This window comes from Alligator mississippiensis, chromosome 1, assembly GCF_030867095.1.
Source record: "Alligator mississippiensis isolate rAllMis1 chromosome 1, rAllMis1, whole genome shotgun sequence".
Lineage (NCBI taxonomy): Eukaryota > Metazoa > Chordata > Crocodylia > Alligatoridae > Alligator > Alligator mississippiensis.
The window spans coordinates 335,854,902-335,877,689 of record NC_081824.1 but is presented as its reverse complement, the minus strand read 5'-3'; the positions used below and the strand labels follow the sequence as shown (position 1 = coordinate 335,877,689).

General features: G+C 40.4%; 1 protein-coding gene across 2 annotated transcripts in view; it reads right to left on the bottom strand.

Annotated features, from left to right (window-relative positions):
• DHRSX (dehydrogenase/reductase X-linked) overlaps positions 1–22,788 on the bottom strand; it is a 255,325-nt gene that overhangs the window by 84,107 nt on the left and 148,430 nt on the right. For both annotated transcript variants that reach the window (XM_019485425.2, XM_059720939.1), the window contains one exon: positions 14,267–14,368. In XM_019485425.2, coding sequence (XP_019340970.1) covers positions 14,267–14,368 — 102 coding nt within the window. The remainder of the gene's footprint in view (positions 1–14,266; positions 14,369–22,788) is intronic.

Below are 22,788 nucleotides of genomic sequence, written 5' to 3'. Positions count from 1 at the left end.
CGACTTGTCTCCTCCAGCACATTCCACTCGCCTTTCTTCCCTATGCCTACCTCCTCTATCTAAGTATCATTCTTTCCCCAAATAATCCAAGTATCAACCCAAGCCCAATCTTTCTGCCTAAACCAGTCCTAATTTAATCTTTGCTTCTATCCGCTTTCTTGCCAAGCCAGTTCCAGGTCCCCCACATTTTCAGCAGCTCATCCAGTACGTCTTGTCTCTCCCACCCAGGTCTTTCAACCTCAGATTCCCTCAAGTTCTAACTTCCCTCCCCCATCCTGTCTGATTTTTCTGTTTGAACTCCTCATCCCAGTTATTTTGCCCAATTCCAAGCATGCCATTTCCCTCCTGCTTTCTTACCCCAACCTACTTGTTCCTAAGTCCCAGGCCCCATCAGCTTCTCACTAATCTAAGCCATTTCTCTCCCAAGATCCCAAAATGATAAAGAATAAAGTGTGTAGCAAAATAAATGTCAGGCAGACATATACAGGTTGTTACCTAACATGTTTCCATCCCCTAAATACTTCTTTCTGCAATCTTCTCCCCTTATGTTCCAGCTCTGGCCCTTTTTGCATTCAAATCAAGTCATTTCCTTCCTTTTCCCTGCCTAGACCAGGGCAGTGTGCCTTTGCAGTCACGAGGGAAACAGGCTTTCTGCTCAAGTTAAGGTGTCCATGCCTCCATGCAGTGTAACCTGTAGAACCCGGCACTGCAATTCCAGGGGAGCAGGGTGGATAAAAATCAATTTTTAAAAAAATAATCATTTTGGATTTTTTTTTTATTTAAATCAGATTTTTTTTAAATAATCAATAAAATACTAAATTTATCTCTTGTTTAAAAAATAACTGTTACAATTACATCTCATCACAAACATGCTAACCCTACACTTACAATATCATAAAAATGAATTAATGTCTCTGTCACACTCACACAATTGAGTTACCTACCAATCAAACGTGGGGATTCATTTCAGTTTTTCATCTCATGAAAATGGCTTTAGTCTGTCTGTCCAGCCTGACTACCAGCTCTTACTTCTTAAAAGTTCTGGACTTTCAGTTTCTGTTTTTCAGCAAACTGAAGTCACAGTGCAAAGACACAGGCTGGATAGGACAGTTGTTCTGTGCTTATGTGGTGGTGGAGCTGGGCCAAGCAAGGCAGAGGAGTTAGTTAAGACACTGTATTAAAGACAGAGAGACAATATAGGAAAGGATGGAGGCAGAGTAGAAAGGAACAGTGGAGTGGACTGAAAAGAAAAAGGGAGGACATTATTCAGTAGTACACACACAGCTTCCTATATTCATCCACACTTTCGCTACAGAAAAACTGTCATGGCTTCTGGGCGGAAGACACATCCTATCTGGGAATATTTTGAAGAAATTCCTTCCCTGGGTGAAAAAGGAAAACATGTCAAATGTAAGCAGTACAACAAGGAGATGCAGGGCTTAGCTGCAAGAATGAAACATCATAATGAAAACTGCTTCTTAGGAGAAAATGATATGGATGAAGATGTGGATATGTCTGAATAACAATGTGGATCAACTGGTTAGTAAATTAAACAATTCACTTTGCAATGCATCATTCTTCAAGACTCTCTCTATGCCTTTTAGTATAAGTGTGATTTAACAAGTAAATTCCCAAACTGTTTGCTATGTTGGATGTTGCTAGAAAAAAACAGTTTAGCTTAGCTAATCCTTATGGCTTGGTTAAATAGTTAACTAGGTTTAGAATCTATCTCCCAAGTTTATGGTATAGAAAGCTGCAGTAAAAGAAATCTAGAGTTGCCAGTTGCCATTGGGTGTCATTTTCTTATTTTATATTACATAATACATGCCCCTTATTTTGGAACATCATGGCCCCAGACCATAATGGTGATGACATAAATCTATTCTCTATTTTACTTCAGCATAACTCAGCTTTCCCAAGGGAACCCCAGCCTATACTTGTTTTCTCAAAAAACAGACGTGCCAGTGAGTTCAATGGAGCTTACTCCAAAATTAAGTGCACTCTAAGCGCAGTCAGTCTTAGCTTTTTTGGTAATTTGGAATCGTTGCTGAAAAAAATGTAAATGATTAACTGAATAATAGAGTGAGAAGAACTGAGACGAATGACTATTCAAAAATCATTTTTGTTTCAGGATCCCATTTAAGCATAAGAGACTTTGACTGTCTAACTGCAACAACTTCAGAGTCATCCGTTGGTACTTTTAGCAGCAGTGCTACAACTAAACGTATTTCAGACAACAAAGTAGCAGTAGCAAGCAAAAGATTTCAATCATCCAGTAAAACCACCACCATGGATGGGTTTGTGGTAAGGACCAGTAAATACTAACAAGACACCAAAGATGAAAAGATTGCTGGGTTCATTGATACCACAAATTCTCCTTTTCGCAAATTTTAACGATAAACACTTCATTGACATGGTTGAGTCCTCACGACAAGGCTACACTCTGCCTGGTAGAGCAGACATTGGTGGAAGGTTGCTAGATACAGCATAGGAGAAGGAACTTGAACGGTGTGCAAGAAATACTGAGGGGAAGTTTGCCAGTTTAATCCTTGATGGGTGGAGCAATGTACACAATGATCCAGTAATATGTGCCTGTGTGACAACAGATGATGGGGTTGCATCTCTTTCAGAAACTATAGATGTATCGGGAAATGCCCACACAGCAGAATATTTAAAAGAAGTGGCAGTGAAAGCTGTAATAAAATGTGAACAAAAATTCAACTGTCACGTGCAGTTTTGTCACTGACAATGCTGCAAATGTGGCAAAGATGAGAAGACACTTAGAAGAAGAAACAGAAGGATGCTCCTTAATAACATATGGCTGCAGTGCCCATTTAATGCATCTTTTAGCCAAAGATTTAAGTACTTCTCCAAGAATAAAAGAAAATGTTGTTGAAGTCACAAAATACTTCCGTAACAACCATTTTGCTTCAGCTTCACTGAAGAGGGCAGGAGGATCCAAACTAATTCTCCCTCAAGATGTTTGATTGAGTTCTGTGGTTGATTGTTTTGAACAATTTATTAAGAACTGGCCTATTCTCATAAACTGTGAAGATATGCTCAATATGCTGAAGCCTGTATCCACAGCCTTAAACAAACTTCAGAGAGATTGTTGCTGCATTGCTGATGCTGTCGAATTTGGAAGGCATTTCAAGAGACATTGAAGAAAAAAATACCTAACCAGAAAGGTAAACTGCAGGCAATAAAGAAGCGAATGGATCAAGCACTAACTACACTTCATTTTCTTGCAAACAGTCTCAACCCCAGATAAAAAGGTAAATGCCAAACTTCTGAAGAAGACGATGCCCATGCCATGGAAGCATGTCAAAATCACTCCTCAGTTATGCCAGTCATAATAAATTGCAGGGCTGGAGGGGGAACCATTTAAACAGTGCATGTTTACTGATGATGTTTTGAACAAAGCCACTCCCCTGAATTGGTGGAAATCATTAGCCAGGCACCTGGAAACAGAGTTCCTTCAGTTGCTCAGCCAACTTTTCACAGCAGTAGCTTCCTCTGCAGGCACAGAGAGAATATTTTCATCACTGGGTATTATTCACTCAAAGCTAAGAAATCGACTGGGAGTTGAAAAAGCAGGAAAACTCGTACTTCTGTTTCAGTCTATGAATAAAAATGACAGTGGGAGTGGGATGAGATCTAGTTGTAGAAGTTTTAAAGACAGAGTATGTTTAGTGTTGTGATGACTTGTCTGTTAGAGTTAATAAAATTTGAAAATTTAAAAAAAGAGTTTAAGGACAGATGTTGTAAAATGCTGTATTAAGTTTTAAATTAACATGTTTCAGTGATCAAATTTGCATCATTGTTTAAGAAATATGTGAAGTATCACTGGGAAACTTGATTTAAATCAACGATTTTAATCAAGCTTTTCTCTTGACGATTTAAATCATGATTTAAATCAATCCACCCTGCAGGGGAGATTTGTTCAGTCCTGAGCTAGAACATGCTCAGTCCAATTGAAAAACAAAGGATTTCAGCTGCTAAAAATCTGAGAGAGCTCTACTGAGCACAACCAAATTGCAGTTTCCACAATGCTCACTTTCAGGCACAGATCAGGTATTGGAAGCAGTAAAGCAGCATTAGCATGGTGATCTTCTCAGACTAATGTAACCTTCTGAGCAGGTATGCTGTACTGAATATAGACATTCTTATAATTTAGATAACTAAATGGGAGATGTCCTCTTTTAAAAAATGACCATCATTAAAGAAGCCTAAATATAAACTGGCTTTTCACTGTCAGTAAGTCTGACACTCTGTAGTCCTACAAATATTTGGTGATGCAACTATCTGTATACTCGGTTATAAATACTGATTTTGTGACTTAACCACTAAGCTTCCCGGTCTGTGAAAACATTCAGTCTAGCAGAAGAATAAAACAGATATGTTTAAAATGTACTTAAAAGCATATTCAGCATACAAGAAGACAACTGACTATTTGGGTTGAAAAAAGTCTAGTGGAAAATAATACCAGCAACCTACTGCTATACTTATACTAAACAGCCTTACTGTCAGGCCCTTTTTGTAACCATGGCACATAGCAGGATTTTTTTTTCTACGTTTGAACTGCATATTGCTATTCTTAATTTATTATTTTCATTGCTGCAGTGCCATCAATAAAGCAAGTTCTTTTCAGACATATTAAGATATAGTCCTTGTCCCAAAAAGATTTTATAATCCAAAAAGATTAAGGTGTCAACACGAAATAATTACTTGCAAGACCTAAATGACAAATTTCCCCTATGTAATATACACATGTTGTTAGCTAAGATTTTATCAACTTATTACAAAACTCCATTGTAATGATTTTTTACTTAGGGTTTTTTCTTATAGTAGGGCTGGTGCAGAAAGGAGACCACATTTGCATTTTTAAGACATGTTTTGATTTTTATTCGGTTTGAAAACCAGTGGCTGAACACGTACAGTGTGGAATGGAAGAAAGGTGCCTGGAAGCAAAGTAAAAAGCATACAAAAGAAAGAGCTGACCTTTGTTTGCCAGATGATATCATACATGTTTTCAAACATTTTTTTTTGTATGATAATATTCAGATCCCCCCTTAAGTGAGGAAGGGGGGGACATGGAATTGCCTCTTAAATCACTCCGATTTGAAATGCTATATGTTTGGCCCTGGATTTTCAAAACAGCCTAAGGGGGTAGTTAGATATTCATATTCCACTGATTTTCAATGGAACTTAGACATCTACCTCTCTCAGCATCTTTGAAACTCCCAGGCTCAACGCTTTACATAAAGTTCTGAATAGATCCCCAAGTTATGGATGGCAGACATCAAAATTACTCAAGTGCTCAGTAGTCTTAAGTTCCTACTCTGCTCCAAAATAACATAGGTGGCAGAGGCATAACTGTTAAGATTTGCACCTTGTGTGCAAACCCCATTGGCCCTTCTCTCCCCACTGCCCCAGCCTATGGAAGATGTCACTGATGCAGGGGGAGGTGCTGTCAAATCTCATCTCGCCTAGGACATCACTGACAGGTAGTCTAGAGTATTTTACCCAACATGGCAATTAACTTCACATTTCCCATCTTAAATATTGTTTTAATACACATTTAACTTTTTTTCATTCTTGTTTATGGCCACACAACTTTCCAAAATGTACTCTGAAAGGATGGGTCTATTATTGGGGTCACCATTGTGAAACACAAAATATACTGTATGTTTACATGTAAATTGCAATGGGTTAGATACATATATATATGAGATGCACTGATACATTGGTCCAATATCAGATCAGCACTGATATAAAGAAAATTGGCCGTGTCAGAAATCGGCCCGATGTGGCCGATAATTTGGCCAATAAATAGCTGTGCGTGTGCACAGCTGCAGCACAGCATGAAGGCAGTGAGGAGCACAGCCTGGAAGCTTGAAGAGCTATGTGGAGCTGGTTGTAGTGGAAGGGGAAGGAAGGTGCATGTTGAGAGAGGGAGTGGGGCAGGAGTTGGGATAGGAGCTGCCCAGCCAGGCTGAGGCAGGGTTTGGGACAGAGCCACAGCTCATCCGGGGGCCATGGTGGGGTGTGCCCCCCAGATCTGTGCAGGGCAGGGTGGGCAGGCTGTAGTTGTGTGCTGGAGCTGGGGCTGTTCAGGGCTCTCGTTGGCAGGGGTTGGGCTTGGGGTGGGAAACAGTGGTCCTAGGAGGGGGCTACAGGAGGGCTATAGCCACCTCAAATTTTGCTGTAGCCCCCCATAGTCCCTCCTCCCTGCACCACCACTGCCTGCCCAGCACAGCCCCAGCTCAACTCCCACCTCCACCCACGTGTTGGGAAGACCCAGGCCTGTACTGGGTGGATGGCAGTGGCAGTGGGAGGGAAGATTATAGGGGCTATGGAAAAATTTGGGGTAGCTGCAGCCACCCCTCTAGGTCCCTCCCAGTGCTGCCACTGCCCCCCCAAGCCCAGACCCCACCGAGAAGAGCTGCCCCGTGCAGACCCAGGGGCATGTAGTGACAGAAGCTACCCCCCGGACGAGCCACAGCTCTGTCCCATGCCCACCCTACCTTGACTGGGCAGAGTCTGCCCCAGCCCCTGCCCCACTCCATCCCTCACTGGGGCAGGTTGATCTGCCCCACCAAGCCCCTTCCCTCGCCGCTCTTTGTCCACCACAAAAGACTTACCAGCTACACACAGCTATATTGGAAATCCAATCGGTATTGGCTGATATGCTTCCTTAAAAATCAGCTATCGGTATCAGCCCCCAAAATCTCTATCGTTGCACCCCTAAAATGAACACACACACACCTGTATACTTAGTTCATATTTAATGGGTGTGTCTATACGTGATGATATGTTGGCGTAGCAACATGCTAGTGATGTGGTGTCCACGGGCGTCTACACGTAACCAGCAGCTACTTCACCTTAGCAAAATTCTCCCCCAGCACAGCACGCTGCTACGGTGAAGTGGTTGCTAAAAATAACTATGTACTACATGTACAATGCAGTACAGACTGTTACTGAACTGTGATTTAATACTTCCAAAAGAAAGTACTAAATCATGGTGCAGTAACAACATTGGCATAGCAACACATGTAGACACACCCAATTTGAAGCAAGTAAAACAATGTGCTAATCTGAGAAAAAGAACTAATACATTAGTAATCCTGTGAAACATTTTTTTTGCATTAAATATGAAACAAAATAAGACCCTTGATCATGGAATTCAGGAACCTCAAGACACACTGAGTAGAAAATTCTATTAAAGTCATTTATATTCTAATTCAAACCATGCTGAAAGCATCCACAACCCCTCATACAGAACTCGGAGGGAGAATTTTCATTAACTCCAAAGGGCCTTATTCATATATCCAATAAGAAATCTATACATGAATGAACAGCAGGACCAAGCCCTTTATTTTAGCTGATAAGTCTTTGATTATATAGATCCTAGATTTTTTTGATTTATAAGAAACATCTACGTAAATGTGCCCTAATGAATTATGTTATTTTAGATGCATACATTAGCATACTATCCCTATATAAGGGACTGTGCCATTAGAATTACATTTTTCACAAAACACCTAATATCAATGCATATTATTTTACTTTTGAGAATAAAATACTTTAAGAAAAACATGCAATACACATCTCATAACATCACATGCTATCAAGAGCAGTCCAAATTTAATTGTCCTTGTTCTAGTTACTTAAATTTTCCTGACCGAACACTGGAGATGGAAAGGGGGATGGAGGGGAGGAAACAGCAGTGACTGAATGCAACCAGACCCTAGGCTCATAACCAGGGATCGTGGTTTTCTCTGATTAAAAAAATGTCCCAATTTTTGGATTTAAAAAAGTAACCCAAAATCCACATTTTTCCATGATTAAAATGAAACACCACCAATACACACACATATGTGTGTGTGTGTGTGTGTGTGTGTGTATGTGTGTTAGTGGTGTTTCATTTTAATCATGTAAAAATGTGGATTTGGGGTTACTTTTTTAAATCCAAAAATTGGGAATGTTTTTTTAATCAGACAGAGAAAACCAGGATCCCTGTTCATAATTATCCCTTTGCCATAAAAGGCTAAGGATTTTACAGCCTTAAAATCTATCAATAACTTATGTGCTCTAAGCATAGTACAAATCACATTGCCTGGCCTAATGAAAACATTCAGTGAAGACAGGCATCCAAAGGAAAAAAGGGGGGAACCCCCAATCACTACAAATGGCGACGTGCCTAATTATGCATTAAACACTCATACAAGGTCAAAGTCAATGGAAGCCTTTCAAAAGGCTTTGGATCAGACTGTTACTGTGCTGTAATCTATTCTGACTTTCCCTTGTCATCCAAGACATTTAGCATTTTACTATAAAAATAACACCAAACCTAAAACTCTGAATTGTTTACAAGAGTTTCAACAGACACTGAACAGAAAAGGAAACAGTTTTTAGAAAAGGAGGCCTGGTGATTTGCCATGTGATTGTCAGGGGCTACCTAATTACAATACAGGAGCTTTTAGAGCAGCTCTGAAGATGATTATTTTTGCAACTCTGCTATAACTTTAGTAAAAGGCAAAGTTAAGCCATCCATATCATTACAGCTTCTGAACAGATTTTCTTAAACAGCAAATTTATCTTGGCAAGTGAAAGTACTTGGTAACTGATCATGAATTAAGCAAAATGTGTGGATCATGAACGTGCAGACTTGTGCAGAGAATGTTTACTTAAGTTTCTTTACTTACTGTATTTACTCGAATATAAGACAACCCTGAATATAAAATGACCCCCAATAATTAGATTCTATATATGGAAAAATTATAAATTTGTTATAATTTTCCAAGTATGGAATCTAATTATTGGAGGTTTGCTCTGAATTTTCCGCCTGTGAATGCTATAGCAGGGAAAATCAATCTGGGGGTGGATCAGATGGCCCACCTGATGGCCCCTCAGCCTAACCCCCCCTCCCAACTTCATCATCCTGCGGCCCCTTCCTCCCCTTTGCAGACCCTGCTCTCCCTGAGCAAATGCAAGTGAGACACAAATTTGAAAACACTGACTTTGAAATAAACATGTTTGTAGTATTTTTTGTATAGGCAACTTACTATGGGCACACGCAGACTTAGTTTATCCAGAATTGATACATTTTACTTTTTTTCAAACTGTAGCAAATTTTAGTAAAGGTACTACACTTTCAAGCAGCACTTTTGTACCTCCTTATACAGAGTACAAACTAGGCAGCATATTAGTCCAAAGACAAAAGGCTCACTATTTACCATAGAGTTCATTAGGCTGAATCCCAGCAGAGTCAACAGCATTTCAAGCCATGCTGACCCCACTACTCAGCATTGCTCAGTATGTTTGTGTATTCCAGATATCCTCCACAGAGAATCCATGCGGTAATTAGCTCCCCACTCATGACCGGAACCGGGTGTTGTTGTCACAAGTCCTGGGATCCTCCAACAATGTATATGCAGATGAGGCTCAGGGCAACCAGGTGTGGCTTCACTTCATGCAGGGTAGGGCCATGCCGTTCATATGTGATAGGCTGAGAGAGGTGGGGATAGAGGACTTCAGGATGAACTGTATGGGGCCTCTTTTGATTATATTTGCCAGACATTTAACGCTGATGAGAAAACAGGAATAATTGAAAATGGGAAAGAAAGTTGCAGCTCAGCTGTGGGGCTGAAAAGGAAATTGAAATGTATGCAATGTAGTGATTTACCATCACTTAAAAAAGAATCAGCACTGAGGGGGACTGAGCACAATGGGCACTGCCCTTTATCTTATTCAGATGGGTAGCATGAACTTATTGTTATAGTAGGTTCCTACCAGTATGTTTGCCCAATATGGCCCTTGTGTTTTATAGTAATACTTTAGTATTGGCTGTTTTTAATCAACTTCATAGTTAGTTTCTATTACTATGCACATGTTGCTTTTAGCAGCACTTTAATGAAAGACAGTGTATATAATGAGGTTTCCTTATAAGTGACTGTAAGGTAAGTTTTTTCCCCCAATGCTGATTTAGGGTGGGGGGGAACCTCATCTTATAGTTAAGTAAATATGACATTTATTTGTATTCATCGCTCTGAAATAGAACAATTATGACTTTTTGTAGACACAGGCTCTCATGTGGTAAGTAACAGTGCTTAACTCATGAAACCATATGCCCCTGGAGGGACATGGTGAGCTTCTGCAGGTGGTGGCAGCACTGTAAGCGGTGGGAGTGTGGTGGCGCCCAGTGGGGAGCTCCCACAGGCAGCTGCAGCACTGTTGGTGGTGGGGGGGGGTGGTGAGTGGTTGGTGACCACCTGCAGATGCCACCGGCAGTGTCAGTGACGCCCAGCAGCAATCATGGACCCCCCACAGGCACCACTGGCAGTGTCGGCGGGGGGGGAGGCGGGGAGGTAGGCGAGCAGCGACCACCTGCAGGTGCCATTGACAGTGTCAGTGGTGCCTTTTTGCAGGGGGTGCATCACCATGCTCAGTGGGTGCATGTGCACCCATGTGCACCCCCTACACATCATCAATGGCTTAACTCACCAGTTGTGCATGTCGTTTCTAACAGCCAATAGAGAATTAGTTGAGGTGTTGTGTCTCTGCCACAGGTCACTCTTTCTAATATCCAGGATGCAATGCCAATCAATAGGTAAAGATTCTTTACATTGGTTAGTTTGAAGTAGTTGGCAATGCTTTGACAACATTCATTCAGCACTATGTTGAACTTTTTTGCATGTGCAAACTTCTCCAATGCTGGACATACATTGTTCACTGACAAACAGCAAAAGGCCAGTATAGCTAACCTGAGTGTTAGTGTACTAACTCCCCACAGAGAGTTAGCTAACTTCCAGATGATATTACATTGTAAATTCACTTTTGCCTTGAACTTCTTGAAATGTACCATGTATGGCAAAAATCATATCAAGGTGAACTAGGTATGAGAAGTGGGCCACTCTTCAGTTATTTCATACTCAACGTTCTCACTTACATTCCTCAGGGGGAAGGCATAGTCTTAGCTGGGATCAGTTTACAGTTGGTTTTCCTTGTAGCATATTAATTAAATTGCTAAGTTTGTTATCAGGTAAAACACTTGCCTTGAGCTGTCACACAGAAGTTGTCTAAGTATATGACATTTTTGGTACTTTGGTGAATTGGCCAATTGTTAGCACATAGGTATTAAACAGCTTTGTGGGAGATCATTACGCTGTTGATGCCAGCAAGTTTGTTTTCTATCTGATTCTAAAAAGAACCATTTGTTGTCAAGTGAAGTTCAAATGAGTTAACTGAGACGCATATCTTTATTCATCTGCAATAATTTGGTGAGGAACAGTTGACTGATAGTGTAGTATGCTGCCGAGAGGTCTACAAAATACAGCTCCTATGATCAAACCTTTTTTGAAACCATCTTCAATATGTTGTATAAAATTGAGCAGCTGGCTTATGCATGATTTCTCTGTATGAAATCTTGCCTGCTCTTCAATTAGAATCTCATCACATGTTATTGCAATATGGTACACTATGAAGCTTTCAAAGAGCTTATGTGTATAGCAGAAAAGTGAGACTAGTCAAAAAATTCTTGTTCTCCAGTTCGGTCTGACATTATTGAAGCATACTTACCACCAGCATTTTTTAATCTTGTGAATATTAGTTGATATAATATCTGTAAGATTAACTAGTTCCAATTTTCAGTCCAAAATATTTGAATTGTTTCTTCTGAATGACATCAACACTTGCTGTTTTATTTCAGTTAATTGATAACTATCTTAAGATGTGCCATTATGAATGGTTTGGTGGACCTGGGATTAGGATGACATTACCAGTAATGGTAAAAGACATGTTGGTTGTCTATTCTTTTCAAGATAAGATAGTGAAGCTCTTGGTTTGTTGCAGTGTTGTAATATTCCTTGCTTTCTTGAATCACTGCAAATTTGCATATTGCAGCCCATGTCTTCCTGCTATTAAATGTCATAAATGTTTTCAGACAGCATCTGTCAAGATTTTTGGCATTCCACCATCAGGGAGGACATCAGTTCTTCTCCTAGAGCAGTGGTATCCTCCACAAAAAAGATCTAAACTCAAATTCCTGATTGTGTTGTTCATGCAGGTCCACAATTTTTGGAGTCAGGCTGAGTATATATTTAATTCTACAGCCTTGAGGAATATTCATACAGCATTTGTGAACCAGGCATATTTAGTCAGAGGTTCCATCTGCTCAATTACTGCATCATAATCTTCTGCAAAGCCCTGCCAGTCCTCCTTCTTGAAGCTGAAATGGTGATAAAATGGCATCATTGTCAGGGCTACAACTGCATTTATCTGCATGCAAAAGGAACAATGTTGAAAGTGTGGGAATTTTTCTACATGACAGCACTAATTTAGTGCTAAATATCATGAGGTCTGGGTTGTATCTTCATCCCCTGTTGAAGGAATTCGGTTGCTTTGTATTAGGCTGAGGTGTTGATTTTTGCCATTCATTTTGGTTTCTATCCATGATCTCAAAGAATATTGTGGCAATTGAAGTTGCCAGTGACTGCCCAGTACTTGCCAGAGCTAATGTTAGCGGATCAACAAGAGCAAAATTTTTGCCTGCTGGTTAAACATGATTGTGCTTCTGGCTAAATAAGTTGACAGGATCTCAATGATGTCATTGTCAATGATGATACCAGACTTGATAAGTATGGTGCTTCTTTATTATTTGTATGGTCTTTCAATGGTTAGCTCTATTTCTGGCATGCAGGGTTGGTGCCTGCTAGCTCCCCAATGCACATCTTACAGGCATACAATATAACAGTCAGATTCAGTGAGCAGGTTGTGATTAAGTCACACTTTGCTACTGTAAGCCTTTAACATTTACAGACATGACTGCCAGTGCTGGCACACCAGTGATTTAATGCCTATGCTATTAATGCTTTACAAGTGGATGGCTGAATAATTTGGAAGTAGTTTGAAATGTCAAGTGTCTTTATATTAATATAAAGTAAGATACCAAAACCACTTAAGTCTATTATAATATATATTTTAAGAAATTTGGCATTCCTATAATAAAAAAGAAATCTTTGTTTCCCACAGGGTTAACCAGCATAAATGTCACCAGTTCAAAAATGAGATGCTCACTATCGTCTTCTCAAAAGCCATATTTGGACCTTGATCCTGTGAACATATTACCAAGTACAGTGCTTCTGGCTGAATAAACTCAGTGGAAATAAAGTAAAATAATAATAAAATTGCTCATGATTTTAAATGCTAGTCAGCAGTGTTTGCAAGATTATGTTTCCTTCCTCTCTCTGCCTTCACTGTTGCTTTATAATCCATTTCATATATGAGTTTGGCCTAGCACACACAGCCTTGGAGTGATTCTCAAGCAACCTGAGTACTACTCTCAACAAAGCCAGTAGCCTGCTGAGTAAGCCTAAGTTATTTTGCCTCTACATGAATCAGTTTACACTTCTACAAAATGAAGATAATAAGGTCGAAAATCTTCATGAAGTGTTTCTTATTATTTCATATGTTCCTGCTCAATTGTGTAATTATATACCTTTTGGCCTAAATACTTGAGGTTTCACTGAGACTGAGTGATAATTTAGTAATAATTTAATACTGAGTAAGTGATAATTTGCTTTTATTATCAACAGCTCAAGTAATACATTTATACATGTATATAGCAAATCTTTTAATTGAAGCAGGTGAAATTATTTGTTCATCATCGGTACAGGACAGATGTTTAAAGTGGAGGAAAAGGGCCTTTTTCCATTTCTTCTATTCTCCCTTGTTTTTTTATTGAGGAAAGATTCATACAAAGCGTTGAGAGGAAAGAAGCATAGTGTGTGTGAAAGGGTTGGCTCCAAAACAGATTTACATTGTTTCTACCCCCACCCCCCCCACCCCGGTTAAATATGTATGAAAAAGTTATTTTATTGGAAAAAGATTAAAAGTATCCCAATCCTAAAGATTCAAAATCTTCAGTCTCCAATAATCTTGAGAACTTTTTTGAGAGCTAGCAAATATGTTTTTTTATTTGCTTTCTGATTTTTCTTTTTTAACCTTTAGGTTTCTCCACGACCACAAGATCTATAAATATATTTAAAAGAATGCTAAATTCTGAGATACTAAATTCAATACTGAGATATTCACACTGAGACAGTAAGTAATCATGTCTCTTAGACTGTACTGTAGCTGTTAACAATCACCTGCTGTCAACAGTTATACATGATTCATCTAAAATGTGAAGCATTAGGAAAAAAACCCCCACATGTTAAAGTTAAAAGCTTCTAAACTTTATAAGGGCAGAAGAAAATGAACTCACCATTATTCACCAGGACATGGAGTGGACAATTCTTTACTCCAAACTGTTGTACAAATTGCTGTATGGACTTCATAGAAGCCAAATCACAGTGTATAAACTCCACTGAAAAAAACAGGAGAAAAAAAAATCTAGTGAAGTCAGTTACATTAAAATAATTTACCCAGTATGACCCAAAATCTTCAATTCTCTTTTACTGACAAAAGGATTGTTAACAAGTTGAACCATCCTTTTTAAGTTCACTTTGATATATACAGGTTTCCCTTGCTTTATGCTGTACATGCACTCCTGGAAAACGGCACATAACTCAAATTTGCATAAAAGGAACCCACTTTACAATGTAACAAATAAGGATATGTTCCAAGACCTCAACTGTACTGATCCCGAGACCCATTTCTACCACTTTTACAAGACAATTTTGGTACTTACCAACAACAGACAGTACACGCGAGCACAGGGCACAATGGGGCTGGCAACTACAGAAATACGTCACAGACAAGAGCGAGGTGCACAGATCCACACAGGAGACCATATTTTGGTGTGCGTCACTCCCACAGTGCACCACACAAAGCAGCTGACTGCGGGCTTCTATCACACTGATTGCATAAGAGTGAATTTACCTCTGATATAATTAATTTTTGTATAAAAAGGGTCATCGCATAACAGCGAATTCACTCATACAGAATCCACATAAAGTGAGAGAAACCTGTAAAAATTCTTCAATCTGGAAGGGTTTTTTTTTTTCTTTTCTCTTCTTCCTCCTCTAACTTTTCATTGCTGTTGTTGCTATCTCTCTTCATAAATAATAGGAATGACAAGTATAGTCTTTCATGGACTTGCTAATTTATCTGTTGAAGGTCTTAGATCATGTTTGAGATCTCATAGCAAATATGAATTGAACAACTGTTGAATCTTCAGCAAAACCATCTGCTATCCAACATATTAGTCAGACATAGAAGCTAACTCTTACAAAATTAACAAACAATGAAAACCTCAATAACACCCCCCCCAAGAGTCTTAAAAGGGTTTAATTAAAACAAACTCCACCTCCAACTATTCAAATTCCAGGTTGAATTCTCTTGAACGTTGTATGGAAAACAAGGTAAGGGTTTGCACTGTGAAAAATACACATTCATAACCCTCTACACCAACATTTATATAATCAGTTGTTAAAACGTGAACATTTCAGATATACAATGAGGTATAGAATCATAGAAAAGTAGAGTTAAAAGGGACCTCATGAGGTCATCTAGTCAAATCCACCTGTTCGAGGCAGGATCATCCCCAACTAAACCATCCCAGCTAAGTGTCTAACTTGCTCTTCAAAGTTTCCAGGGGTGGAGATTCCACAACTTCTCTAGTAGCCTGTTCCAATGCTTGACCACCCTCAAAGTCAGAAAGTTCCTCCTAATCTCCAAATTAAATTACCAATTGCTCCTAATCCTGTCCCTTATGACCACAGAAAAAAGCCCATGTCCATCCTCTCAATAATTGCCCTTCAGCTTTTGAAGACTTATCAAATCTCCCCCCAGTCTTCTTTTGCAGGCTAAATAACCCTAGTTCAGCCTTTCCTCATAATTTTGTTTTCCAGGCCCTGATCGTTTTTGTCACTCTGTGCTGGACTCTTCCAATTTGTCCACATCCTTCTTGAAGTGTGGGGCCTAAAACAGGACACAGAACTGCAAGTAATGCCTCACCAGTGCTGAATAGAATGAAAGAATCAATTCCCTTGATTAGCAACTGGCACTCCCAGTAATATAACCCAGGATGCTGCTGGCTTACTTTTGAACAAGAATACACGGTTGACTCATAATCAGCTTATGGTCTACTGGAACCCTCAAGTCTTCTCTGCAGTAGTGCAGCCTAACCAATCATTCTCCAGTTTGGATTTGTGCATGCAATTATTCCATCCCAAATGCAGGACTTTGAACTTGTCCTTGCTGAATCTCATCTGATTGATTGCATAAAATTTCTTCAGTCTACTCAGGTGATTCTGGATCCTAGCCCCACTCTCTAGAGTACCTATAATTTCACCTAACCTGGTGTCATCTACAAATTTGCTAAGGGTACACTCAACTCCATTATCCAAATCATTAACGAAGATAGTGAACAATGCTGGAACCAGGACAGACCCCAGGAGAATCCCACCTGATACCTCCTCCCAACTAGATATCAAGTAATTTATGAGTACCTGTTGAGCACAATGATCCAAACAGTTACATATCCACCTTGCAGTACTTTCATATAGTCTCTATTTCCTGAGCTTTTTAATGAGAACTTGGTGAGAAACAGTGTCTTGCTAAAACTCAGTGCTCTCCCCTCATCCACAGAGCCCATCATCTTATCACAGAAGGAAATCAGGTTGTTCAGGAATGATTTGCTTTTGGTGAATCCATGCTGTTTGTTCCTCATTCACAATGGATTCCTTGAGGACCTGTTCTCCATGATGTTTCCAGGCATCAAGGTCAGGCTGACTGGCTTGTAGATCCCCAAATCCTATTTCTTTTCTTGCTTAAAGGTAGGCACTATATTTGCCCTTTTCCAGTCATTTGGGACCTTGCCCACCTTCTATGAGTTTCCCAAGAGCATAGCCAATGGCTCTGAAATTACTGTAGGTTACACTCAGCCATTTTCCCCCACCTCGATCATTGACGGATGTCCACATGGCACCAGTTCGCCTACTGTTAGTTCTGAAATAGTTAAGGAGCTCCTGGAGGAGCTGGATGGGTACAAGTCAGCAGGCCCGGATGACCTCCATCCACGGGTGCTGAAGGAATTGGCCAGTATCATAGCTGAGCCACTGGCACAGCTGTTCGAGCACTCATGGTGCTCTAGCCGGGTCCCTGAGGACTGGAGAAGGGCCAATGTAGTGCCCATTTTCAAGAAAGGGAGAAGGGATGAGCCAGGTAACTTTAGGCCAGTCAGTCTTACCTCTGCTCCTGGGAAAATACTGGAGAAAATAATCAAATAACACATTTGTGAAGGCCCAGCAGGGGAAACGATGCTGAGGGGAAACCAGCCTGGGTTTGTCACAGGTAGATCCTGCCTGACAAACCTTGTAGCTTTCTATGACCAGGTTACACGCTGCCTGGATGCGGGAGCTGAGGCTGATGTCATCTTCCTGGACTTTAGGAAGGCCTTCAACACAGTTTCGCACCCTATCCTTATTGGGAAACTAGCAGACTGTGGAGTGGATGCCTACACGGTCAGGTGGGCTTAGGGACCGCACCCAGAGAGTGGTGGTGGATGGTTCCTTCTTGGCCTGGAGGGAGGTGGGCAGTGGGTCCCGCAGGGTTTGGTTCTTGGACCGATATTATTTAATATCTTCGTCAGTGATTTGGACGAGGGCATGGAGAACACCCTCTCCAAGTTCACTGATGGTACCAAGTTATGGGGCAAAGTTAGTACACGGGAGGGCAGGGAGCAGATTCAGGCCGACCTGGACAGGTTGGATCAATGGGCAGAGAGAAATAGGATGCAATTTAATGAAGAAAAATGTAAGGTACTCCACTGGGAAGGAGGAATCCCCAGCACACCTATAGGTTGGGGAGTGTCCTTCTCAGCAGCTCAGAGGCAGAGAGGGATCTTGGAGTCATAACTGACTCCAAGATGAACATGAGCCGGCAGTGTAACGAGGCCATCAACAAGGCCAATCGCACCTTGTCATGCATTAGCAGGTGCATGACTAATAGAACAAAGGAGGTGATGCTCCCCCTCTATGCGGCACTGGTCAGGCTGCAGTTGGAGTACTGTGTCCAGTTTTGGGCGCCACACTTCAAGAGGGATGCGGGGAATCTTGAGAGGGTCCAGAAGAGGGCCACTTGCATGATTAGTGGCCTTCATGATAGACCCTACGGGGGGAGGTTGAGAGAGCTGAATCTCTTCAGCCTTCACAAGAGATGGATAAGGGGAGATCTTGTGGCCGCCTATAAATTTATTAGGGGAGGTCAACAGGAAATAGGGGATGCGCTGTTTACTAGGGTGCCCCAGGGAGTCACTAAGAATAATGGGTGTAGACTAGTTGAGAGTGGATTTAGGTTAGATATTAGGAAGAAATTTTTCACAGTAAGGGTGGCCAGGATCTGGAATGGGCTTCCAAGAGAGGTGGTGCTGTCACCTAGCTTGCAGGTCTTCAAGAAGAGGCTAGATAGAAACCTGGCTGGGGTCATCTGACCTCGGTCCTCTTTCCTGCTAGGGGCAGGAGGTTGGACACGATGATCCATTGTGGTCCCTTCCGACTCTACAATCTATGAATCTATGGCCCTGCAGCCCCAGAGTGGCCAGAGCAGGACTGGACTGCACATGGCATCCACTCCAGAATATGTGCTGAATCTAGCACGCAAAGCTGGTCGGTGGGTTCAATCCAGTCCACAGACTGGACCCATGCTATTCATATGGCCCATAAGGCCAGATAATTTTGACACCCCTGTTCTAGGATGTTTGTATCTCCCTTCCCTATCTTTGCTGCCAATTCCATTCATCATTTGGTAGCTGCTCCTATTTGTGAAAATGAAAGTAAAACAGGCATGTACTCTTCTCTGAATCATCTATAACTAGACGCATTCTCAATTCTCAAGGAACCTATAGTTTCTTTGGTCTTCCTCTTAATTTTGACATATTTGTAGACTCTCTTTTTACTGCCTTTTTTGTCCCTTGTCAGCTGCATCTCAAATCATGTCTTGGCCTTCCTAATTTTCTTCTTGCATGCGTGTGCTATATTTGTATACTCTTCCCTAGAACTATGACCAGCTGAAACCAGGCTGGTCTCCAGTCTAGCAAAGCTAGTTTCCCATTACACTCCTCATCCTTCCATTGTATTGGGATAATTTGCTCCTGCACCCTAAGATGATCCTCTTAAAGTACAGCTAGCTTTTCTAAAGTATGTCTACACATGCTATTAATGCACAGCAATAAACTCTGATACATATCACACTCGAGTTTATTGCTCCCAGGTGCACTGTTTGAAGATCCATCCAGGACCGCAGCAAGTTGAACTGGGTCAGAACAACTCTGGCTGGCAGGGGATCCCGGGGCTCAGCCTGCCACCCCGGAGCTACTCCTGCCTGGCTCAACATGATGTGCTGGGCATGAGAATACTTCAGTATGGGGCTAGCCAGTGGGCAGCATCTACATGTGCATCTGCACATGCGTTGCTGTGCATGCAAAATCTCTGTAGTCAGATTGTACTTGTATTTACAAGTACTAACCTGCAGTACAGTTTATTAGTTTCCTGCGGGCTAATAGGGCTGCACATATAGAGGCCAAGGTGTTTACTGCGGAACTAAATTAGGCAGCTCTGCAGTAAATGTCTCATGTAGACACGCTCCTGGACTCCTTTTCCTCTCAGGACTTGCCTATCAGGGGATCCTACCTACCAGTTCCTTGTATTTGTTAAATTATGCTTTCCTAATGTCCAGCATCCTTATCCTGCCACTCTCCTTCCTTCTTCTGCTTAGGATCTTGAACTCTACCATTTTGTGATCACTGTCACCCAAGTTACCTTCTATCTTCACATTCTTAATCAATTCCTTCTTCCTTGTGATTGTTAAGATGTGAAGAGCTTTCCCCCCTAGTTGGCCTCTCTACCATCTGTATCAAAAAAAGTTTTTCCCAACACACTTCAAGAATTTGCTGAGCTGCTTGTGCACTTCTGTGTTTTCCTCCCAGCAGATAACCTGATAATTGAAGCCCCCCCCATGAGAACTAAGCCCTGAGATCTGGAAATGTCCATCAACTGTTTAAGGAAGGCCTCATCTACCTCTTCCTCATGGTTTGGAGGCCTGTAGCAGATGCTCACTATGACATCCTCCCTGCTTCTCTTCCCTCTGGCCTTTACCTAGAGACTTTCAATAGGCCTACCTTCCCCTTCATACTGCACCACTGAACACATGTACATTGCCTTTTCTGTTACCCCATATGCAACAGGGTCATGTTCCCTCCTTCCTAACAGGCAGCTTTTAAAGAGCCATAGAGCTTTTGTATATGCTTTTTATAAGCTTTAATTAAAACAAAGAAACAGGACTTAAATGATTCTCTGTAAAGTATGTTGTCTTTCTTCTCTCATCTAGTTGTAAAAGACAAAACAATCCTTACCAATGCTATTAGAAATGACTAACAAACACACCTTTCCCTCATCTTGGCCTGCCCCTTTCTCCCCTCTCCACCCACAAGTTGCTCATTTCAGCCAAAGGTTTTATGATACCATAACATAGGTTCCGACGTCTCTGCTGGTTGTCTGCACTGAGTGCATAGTGGTTGAGCCATAAGTCCTGACTGGAAGCTCATTGGAAGTATGGAAGTTTAAATAATAAATGTTAATATTGTACATATTCAAATCTCAAGGAGAATATTTCCTCTAGTTGTACACAATAAGAGTACATCCTTGTAATAACCTTTGTTTATTTTGGCCATAGAAAACATTAATGCACTGAAGTTGTCTTGGTGAATTTATGCAAATTATCAGTGACCTTTAGAACGAGTAATTTGCTTGCTGTTAAAAAATGTGTGTCAGATATATTCTAATTTGAACACCCTGCAACATGAACAAAAGCTGTCACTGAGGTCAGTACTGATGTCAATAATGTCTATATACATTCAGGTCTAGCTGTCTCCTTTAATTTTACCAATATGCTGTATATGGAACTAGTAGTGAGACACAACAGGCAGTACATATCTAGGGGATTATTATTGCAGATTGCAGATGGATAATGTAATTCCTTCTTTGGCCTTCCTGCTGTAGAAAGCCGCATAATCAATGCTGTAATCTCTCAGATCTTACTGCTTAGTAACTAATGCACTGTCATAATTCTGACAAGTGTTGACTACCAGCGAAATCTTTGCTTTATGTGAGCAAATAAAAACATCAACATATAATTTCAGAGCAATAACACTACAACAGATTCAATCAGCTCATTTCCTGCAACAGAACAGAATTAGGAAAAGGATAGTTGTCTTCAAAATGGGAGACATGAACAAATGAGTAACCCCCTTTTGATACACCTTAATAATAAGCACAAAGGATTTGGGATGCAGAAGGTGGAATAAACTTTTTTTTTTTTTTTTTTTTTTTGCAAAATATATACCACAATACTGCTACCAACCTGTCCAATGGCTGCTATGGCTCACTTGACAGACCAAAACAGTTCATTGCAATTTCACTGTACACATTCCTGTCACACTATCTACACTGTTCTCCCACATGTCCATGTGCTCATGTGTCTATCACCATCACCTTGCCCATCACAATGATGATTTTTATCACCATTATTACTGTTTTGTGCCACTGTGCAGGATGCAGACACTAACATGCTATGATGTCAAAAACTAACTATAAAGGTGCATATATACCTTGCCATCTGACGAAGTTCAGACTAACATAGCAAGCTGCCTGTCTCAAAACCAAATAGACAAGTGGCTTATACAGTTAATGTGCCAAAAACAGTGCTCTTCCTGACAATCAGTATAGTTTCAGTCTTTCCTTAGATCCACAACAGTTTGTTGAATCCACCTGTTTTCTCTTCTCTTACACTCAGATTGTAAAGTCTTCAGAGAAAAGTTTGTGTCTAGCGCCGTGGGGTATTACCACAATACTGTTACTATTGGATATTAACAAAAACAAAAACGACTACTATTACAATTGTTTTTATTTTCTTGAAGATCATTTTTGGGAAAAAATAGAATACTGGAATTTGGAATATAGTGATTTTTTTCCTCTCCATTTTAAAGTCATTACTATCTGAAAAAATTTACATACTTCAGAAAAAATAATGAACTAATCCTCACAAGACTTTGGGCAAGGTAGAGGAATCTTATTTTTAATTTTCCATATATGGCAGACAGATTAGAGGCCATAATCCAACACACTTCATCATGGGAATGGAACTACTGGCAGAATAAGGGGCTATTTCAGATGAACAAGTATGTCAGAAAACAGTCCTGTGCGACTTCCCCAAGCTCATGCACTGGATCAGTTGGGAGAGCTGAAAATAGAAACCAGCTCTTTTCTTCTCCGTTTTGTGTTTTTAGTCTGAATAGTGGATTAAGAATTACATATTTAGAAACTAAAGAATATCACCAGTTTATTTAAAGCATGTACAAATTTATCAACAGATTTTTAATACTCTTTAATCAAACGCAAAATTTAGCAGGAAAGACAAAGCAAAGGACTGAAGATTAAGTAGAAATGGAGCCTTGCTACATGACTGAATAAACAGAAACCACAGTGAGCAAAGTTTTCTATATATAGTAGATCTAGGGAAAGAAAGCAAATATTAGTAATAAAGGAATGCAAACAAAGTCAGTACCTTCCCAAATTACAGCATATACCCATATTGATATTTAGTAAAAAATTATTTCTAACCTTTCTGGTTAACTCATCTGTTAGACCTCAGATCATTCTTGTCCTTATTTATTGTGAATAACAGTAATTTTCCTTTGGGTTTCACTAGCACAATAGGTCTTTAAAACCACTCGGGCATTTGCTCTGCTGTGTTTCTTTAAAATTTTAAAAGAAAATAAGAGAACAA